Below are 7,500 nucleotides of genomic sequence, written 5' to 3' on the forward strand. Positions count from 1 at the left end.
AAGGGCACTTCAGCCGTGCCTACTGGTCGGGTTTTGAACCGGCAACCGTCTGGTAACAGGTCCGAAGCGCTAACCAGTAGGTCACGGCTGCCCCCTAATGCATAATATATATGCATAATAAGGTGGTCACCGTGACCCATCAACAAACAGCACAACATGGAGAATGACAGGAGAGCGCCTCATGCACATTTTGTTCATCAGTCCGTTGCCGCCAGCGCACTTGAACAACCACAGACAAGACATACATATTTTAAGAAGAGACTAGTCACACCTCATTGCAATCCTCAGGGCTGCTAAACCCACATCCCACCTACATTCACAGAAGGGTGCCCCTTTATTTAGTACTCAGATTGAACAAGCACATTTGTAAATAAATAAATAAATAAATAAATAAATAAATACATTTCTGTTGTGTCTGATACAAGAAATGCACTTTTTTATGTTGTCCTTGTAAAAAAAGAATGTTGTTTGGTACAAGACCAATAAGAGTCTGCAAATCCATAAAGAACCCATAGTACAAACTACGTAAAAGCAGGCACCTACAAGCTTTATGAAGCTAAAAGCATGAAATGCATTTGTATCTTGCTGAGCAGCATGTTGCATTATGCCATTGCAATAGCAGAGTGATCTCATCTTCAAGCTCAAGTGCGACGAGGGCATCATGCAGCCTCCAACCACTAGGTGTCAGCACTCACCAGCCGGCTGATCTCCTCCTGTCTGTCCGGTGCAGAGCGGGCTGTGGCTTTGATCATGGTGGAGGTCTGATTATCAGTCAGTTTCTTAATGCAGCGCTGACCTGCTACTATGTTACAAACCTGTCGGGGGAGAAAACAACAAAACAAACGTGTTTCAGATTCACCCAACATGCGGAACAGGTCAATCCCATTCGTTAGTGGGACGTTAGGGGCTGATATTTGACTCCTGGCGTGGCTCACCTCCAGGGGCAAGTAGGTGTGCTTCTGCTCCTGCCCCACCTGCAGGCAGGGCAGGTGGGGGTACTTGAGCTGCAGATTGTACTTCTCTCTGAAGTACTGGGCCACCGTGCGCTCCACTGTCTGCCCACTCTCCAACTGGAGGGGAAACCTGCAGACCACACACGCACAGATGTGCAATTACGGGACACCATAAACTCATCTTTATATGGCTGCAGGATAAACACCAACTGTGCTTCATGCTACAGTAGCTTTTAATGTGATGTATACTAAACAAAAATATCAAAAAGGGGTGCGAGTTTGACAGCGTATTTTTGCCGACAGCGCATGTACATATGATTCATTTTTTGATAATTTTCATCCCCTTGTTTTCCACTGGAGCCCCATCTTTAGTATTAAACTCCCAGTTCCCTCTAATGCGCAATGCATCTGGCTTAGCTCGATTTGGCCTGTCTAGAGCACAGGTCCTCAACCTTTTGTGAGCTAAGGCACACCAAAGGCCAAGCTAAAATGGCAAGGCATCCAGACTTCTGGTTAATGAAGGAAGCATTGCCTTTATTAGTATAGGCTATAATAGGGGTGGTCATTCCCACATTTGTTCTATACAAAGTGCTCAGCAATAAGCATATGCTCACATGATGCTGACTGAGCTGCATATGGATCTGTAGCCTAGTAGGCTACTTCATAACAACGACTTTATGACGACCTTAAACTGTTTAAATTAAGAAGCTGCGTCATTTAGGTATTTAAAAGTACCGGTAGTCCTCTAGACAATAATTAGTCCTCTAGACAATTTCATGAGCCTCATGAAAAAAAAAGCTCATTGGGTTCCTCCGCAGCACACCGGCTGAGAACCACACTGGTCTAGAGAACCACACTGGTCTGGAGCATTTATCCCATTTGAACTGCTGTGTTGGAGTGCTACCGCAGGCCGCCACTAAAGGGCCCCTGTTTAATGGCAAGCAGGGAGCGAAAAAAGTGCGTGTGGCAGTGAGGTGTCATGGGGAGGACCGTGCCGTCATCACCACAATCACTAACATATAACGATTCGGTCATCACCATCATCACTAACATATAACGAATCTGTTGTAAACCAAAGGTAAGAGAGCCAGGCCTATGAATCATCCCAACACATCACACAGTAGCACACACTCATTCTTTCATACACATAGAAACACACGCACACACACACACAGTCCCAAGGGGCCTGACTGACTCACGTCTGGTGACTGGCTGGTCGGCGGGTTACGTTACACACACGGTACTTCCTCCGCATGGTCCCACAGTGCGTCACCTCAACCTTAAGGCCTGAAATGGACAGCAGACACACATTAACATTAGAACACACACACACACACACACCACACCACATAAAAACACACATTAACATTAAATAGAACACACACACACCACATAAAAACGTATGCTCATAACAAGAGTATTCACAATCCCATTCAACATGTACACATACACACCTACACAAGGTCACATAATCACATAAGAACACATGCTCATAACAACCACACTCACACACTCACCCTTGATTTCTTTGGTGAATTTGACCCGGTGCGAGTCGGTAAGGGGACGAGGCTGCTCATCGATGTTGTGGATGTCCAGGACCTCACACATGAACTGGATGACCGGCTGCGCTTTGTAGAAGGCCGTGGCAGACACTGTGTGAAACAGAAATAATCTGTGTGAAGGTGCGCAACGCTAAACACACAGCTAAACACACAACACACACTACCACCTGATCAACACTAGAGAAGGACACACAACACAAACTACCACCTGATCAACACTAGAGAAGGACACACAACACAAACTACCACCTGATCAACACTAGAGAAGGGCACACAACCAGAAAACAGCAAAATTAAAATAAAATTTGGCGGAGGACAACAAAACAGCCTCCGACGCAAAAAAAGAAAGAACCCAAATCCCATTTTCAACTCTTCTCTGTCCCACTCAGACCCTGCAGACAGGGCATAGATATCCACAATGTCCGTCCAACCCAACATCAGCGTCCTGCTGGCGCTCATCGCTTCTGCTGCTCTCCTACACGCTGCTGCACTGCGCACCAGGACCAGAGAAACGGCAGGAGCACCAGTAGCCTGCTGCCTTTGGAGTGGTCACTGAGCACCAGTAGCCTGCTGCCTTTGGAGTGGTCACTGGCCACAGGCCTGCTGGCAGAGATAACGTTGCGGAGCACACCGCGTCCCTGGTCGTCTGTCAGACTCTGACAACATTGCCCAGTCTCACGTGCTTTTCACCCATTACACACGTGCAGATACAGTTGAACACACACACACACACACTGCTGGACTATGTTGGAGACTGCATACATCAATTTCAAATCAATATGATTTTGCCGTTCAGATAGGTTAATTCTTAAAGCAGCAATTGGCAAGTCTGGGATTGCGATGATCTGATTTTGAATGTTTGCAACTCTCATGCCCCTCCCCCACTACCACCGAGCACCCTTTCATCAAGTTTGTGCTCGTCAGTGCACGGGACTGTGATTGACAGACAGATCTCACACAGCCCTGCTCTGATTGGAGCGAAAGAACCAGGAGCTGTGGATTTTTGCAAAACAAATAACTCCCTCTCTGGGTGGAGGTAGAAGTGCATGTTTTTTCCTAAAACTGGCTTATTTATGTTGTTATGTCGGAGCATAGTGTTGGTTTCAGTAAATATGATCAAAAAAATGGTGCCAACTGCATCTTTAAGTTAACAACAGCTGGTAATAAATAGCAATAGTCAGAAGTAATGGGGGAAACAATAATGCTAAATCAGTGGATATATCTACTTTATTATAACTATATATATATATATATATATATATTTATTATAAATATAATATATCTACTTTATTATAACCTATACCTAACTAAACTAACCCTGTGAGGTCTTGTGCTTGTCTTGATGATAAATGTATAAATGTATAACAGTTTTTGTTTGCTCAAAAGCAAACTTGGAAGCTGAATTGTGGAAAGTGTTAGGACTACTCTTGAATTGTGATCTTGTGCCGTCTAGAGCTAAATGCCTTTTTACATTTGATTTGCCTGGTCCAAAAGCGCAGTAAGCCATCCCTGATTAGAATTACGGGCACCTGTACCGCTCTGGACTTGACTGGGAAGATGCCATTAGAGCTCTGCAGGGCATTACTTGACTCATCAAATCCCCATGCACAGCTAAGCTTGTGCCGGACGCGTATGGGGAGGACAACTGACATGGGGTGGGAGTGAGAGTGGGAGGGGGTGTTGGTGGTGTGGGGGGAGGGGGTGTTGGTGGTGTGGGGTGGGAGTGTTGGTGGTGTGGGGGGTGGGAGTGTTGGTGGTGTGGGGTGGGAGTGAGAGTGGGAGGGGGTGTTGGTGGTGTGGGGTGGGAGTGTTGGTGGTGTGGGGTGGGAGTGGGAATGGGAGGGGGTGTTGGTGGTGTGGGGTGGGAGTGTTGGTGGTGTGGGGTGGGAGTGGGAATGGGAGGGGGTGTTGGTGGTGTGGGGTGGGAGTGTTGGCGGTGTGGGCGTAATGTCTAGATTGTCTCAATCAGACAGGCCTCCGCGCACATCAATCCGACAGGCATCCGCACACATCAATCCGACAGGCCTCCGCGCACATCAATCCGACAGGCATCCGCACACACTTCCAGACAGGCATCCGCACACATCAATCCGACAGGCATCCGCACACACTTCCAGACAGGCATCCGCACACACTTCCAGACAGGCCTCCGCACACACTTCCAGACAGGCATCCGCACACACTTCCAGACAGGCATCCGCACACACTTCCAGATAGGCATCCGCACACACTTCCAGACAGGCCTCCGCACACACTTCCAGACAGGCATCCGCACACATCAATCCGACAGGCCTCCGCACACACTTCCAGACAGGCATCCGCACACACTTCCAGACAGGCATCCGCACACACTTCCAGACAGGCCTCCGCACACACTTCCAGACAGGCCTCCGCACACACTTCCAGACAGGCATCCGCACACATCAATCCGACAGGCCTCCGCACACACTTCCAGACAGGCCTCCGCACACACTTCCAGACAGGCCTCCGCACACACTTCCAGACAGGCCTCCGCACACACTTCCAGACAGGCCTCCGCACACACTTCCAGACAGGCATCCGCACACACTTCCAGACAGGCATCCGCACACACTTCCAGACAGGCATCCGCACACACTTCCAGACAGGCATCCGCACACACTTCCAGACAGGCATCCGCACACACTTCCAGACAGGCCTCCGCACACACTTCCAGACAGGCCTCCGCACACACTTCCAGACAGGCATCCGCACACATCAATCCGACAGGCCTCCGCACACACTTCCAGACAGGCATCCGCACACACTTCCAGACAGGCCTCCGCACACACTTCCAGACAGGCCTCCGCACACACTTCCAGACAGGCCTCCGCACACACTTCCAGACAGGCCTCCGCACACACTTCCAGACAGGCCTCCGCACACACTTCCAGACAGGCCTCCGCACACACTTCCAGACAGGCCTCCGCACACACTTCCAGACAGGCCTCCGCACACATCAATCAGACAGGCATCCGCACACACTTCCAGACAGGCCTCCGCACACACTTCCAGACAGGCCTCCGCACACACTTCCAGACAGGCCTCCGCACACACTTCCAGACAGAGGCACGGCACTGCAGACACAAAGACAGCACCGCTGATCACATGACCAACTTGCCCCCCAGCCCCACCAACCAAAAGCAGCCCCCTCCCATGACTGTCTGTGGACCTGCTTTGATCCCCCGCACCACCACCAACACCTCCCTTTCCCACAACATCCAGTGGAATGACCGCAAGACACCCCAGCCGACTCAAACCGAAAGGACGGCCCGACTATCTGATCCTAAAGAGGGAAGTTCTGAAGAGACTCGCGTGAAAGCTTGTAAAAAATCCTTCCAAACTTTTCTAGCTGCCCAAACGTCCACACCTACTAAAATAAAAAAAGAGATGTGGGCAATCACAGAGAGCCAACGGAACTTTAACAGGTGTCCGTTCGATGGAGGTTTTCTATTATTATTTTGATGAGGGGGAGGAAAGGGTCAGGAAAATCAACTGGAAAGGTCATCTAACGCCTCAATTGATCTCAGAGATCGAAATATCAATTCTGAAGGGGTGATGCTCAGGGAAGTTAATCAAGCACATGCGCTTGGAATGTTGTTTGGGTTACTCGTCCTTGTTCCCCCTCCGAATCACTGTTTAATCCTCGCGCCCCGCAATGCTGCTCCTGTTGCAATCTTTCGCGCTCTTTTCCCCTCCCTCCCCTTCACACATTCCCTCCATTATCGCACAAACAAAGAGACAAAAAAGGAGAATTATTTTCAGGCGGTTGAACGTTTTCTGCTTTCTGGAGGCAGGGGATAGAGTGAAGAGAGAGTGAGAGAGAGAACACAAGCAGTGACCGACTAGGGGCATGTGATTTATGGAGGACAGAGAATAGGGTAAACTAGAGAGGGCCGTTGAAGAAGACGAGAGACAGAGACAGAGACAGACAGAGACAGAGACACAGACAGACAGAGAGACAGAGACACAGACAGACAGAGAGACAGAGACAGAGACACAGACAGACAGAGACAGAGAGAGGGAGATGGGTCGTTTCTCAGTTCCCTCCCCTGTCCTCTTGTTTGCAGCTCACTGTCCTTTAAAGAGCCTCCAGGGCAGCTTCATCCACTTGCTTTAAAAAGAGCCTCCAAGGCAGCTTCATCTACTTGCTGTCCAAATAAAAAACTGAAAACGGTTCAAACTAATGAACGAAATGAATCTAACAGTCAAGTTGGTTGAACTTTATGTGAATAATCTTTTCACTGTCCCTAGAACACTCCTACTAGCCTGGCGGGCCATCCTATATCATTGAAATGTATAGTCTGGAATCGACCCATTCACCTCGCTTGATCCAAGGGGCGGGCAGAGAATTGTCTTTCAAACTGCCTAGGAATGCAATAGGCCAGCGCCACGACCAGAACAAAGAGCAGGAGGACGTATCCGGTCGGCAAAAGGGCAAATACATGTGTGTTGCTCAACTTTCAAAGTCCAGCTCCTCCAAAGTTGACGCCAACGCCGATTCAAACAACCGCTCTTCGTTCGCCATAGGCACAGTGCTCATAGAGCGCTGTGATTGTATGACGTCCACGGCGTCAGCCAATAGAAATCCCTATGGTTTGCTACTAGACGTACAGGCTGTAGTGTTAATTTTGTCACCTATTTTTAATTTAGTCTTAGTCTTGTGACGAAATGTCCTTTTTAGTCTGTCATATTTAGTTATTCAAATATCATTTTTGTTAGTCAAGTTTTAGTCAACTAAAAGTCTCGTCATTTTAGTCTAGTTTTAGTCAAAAGAAAACTAAAGCTATCTTAGTCTTAGTCAGTTTTAGTCAAAACATTTTAGTCTTTTTTTTATAACAAATTATTTCTGATTACCATTTCAGTCAAATACTGTTTCACACATCTCAATTTTCTAACAATATTGTGTGTCCACAGAGCTACTCGACTGTTATAATTACTCATTCTGATTTTTTTGTCAGTCAGTA

At 48.2% G+C, this 7,500-nt stretch overlaps 1 protein-coding gene across 6 annotated transcripts in view; it reads right to left on the reverse strand.

The window, feature by feature from the left end:
- The window catches only part of LOC121721439 (protein argonaute-3), a 56,848-nt gene that overhangs the window by 12,750 nt on the left and 36,598 nt on the right, over positions 1–7,500 (reverse strand). For all 6 annotated transcript variants that reach the window (XM_042108365.1, XM_042108363.1, XM_042108362.1 and 3 more), the window contains exons 6-9: positions 2,471–2,605; positions 2,153–2,240; positions 936–1,083; positions 696–815 (exon numbers count right to left, since the gene is read on the reverse strand). In XM_042108365.1, the coding sequence (XP_041964299.1) occupies positions 696–815; positions 936–1,083; positions 2,153–2,240; positions 2,471–2,605 (491 nt within the window). The remainder of the gene's footprint in view (positions 1–695; positions 816–935; positions 1,084–2,152; positions 2,241–2,470; positions 2,606–7,500) is intronic.

The sequence above is a fragment of the Alosa sapidissima genome, chromosome 10 (assembly GCF_018492685.1).
Source record: "Alosa sapidissima isolate fAloSap1 chromosome 10, fAloSap1.pri, whole genome shotgun sequence".
NCBI classification, from domain to species: Eukaryota; Metazoa; Chordata; class Actinopteri; order Clupeiformes; family Clupeidae; genus Alosa; species Alosa sapidissima.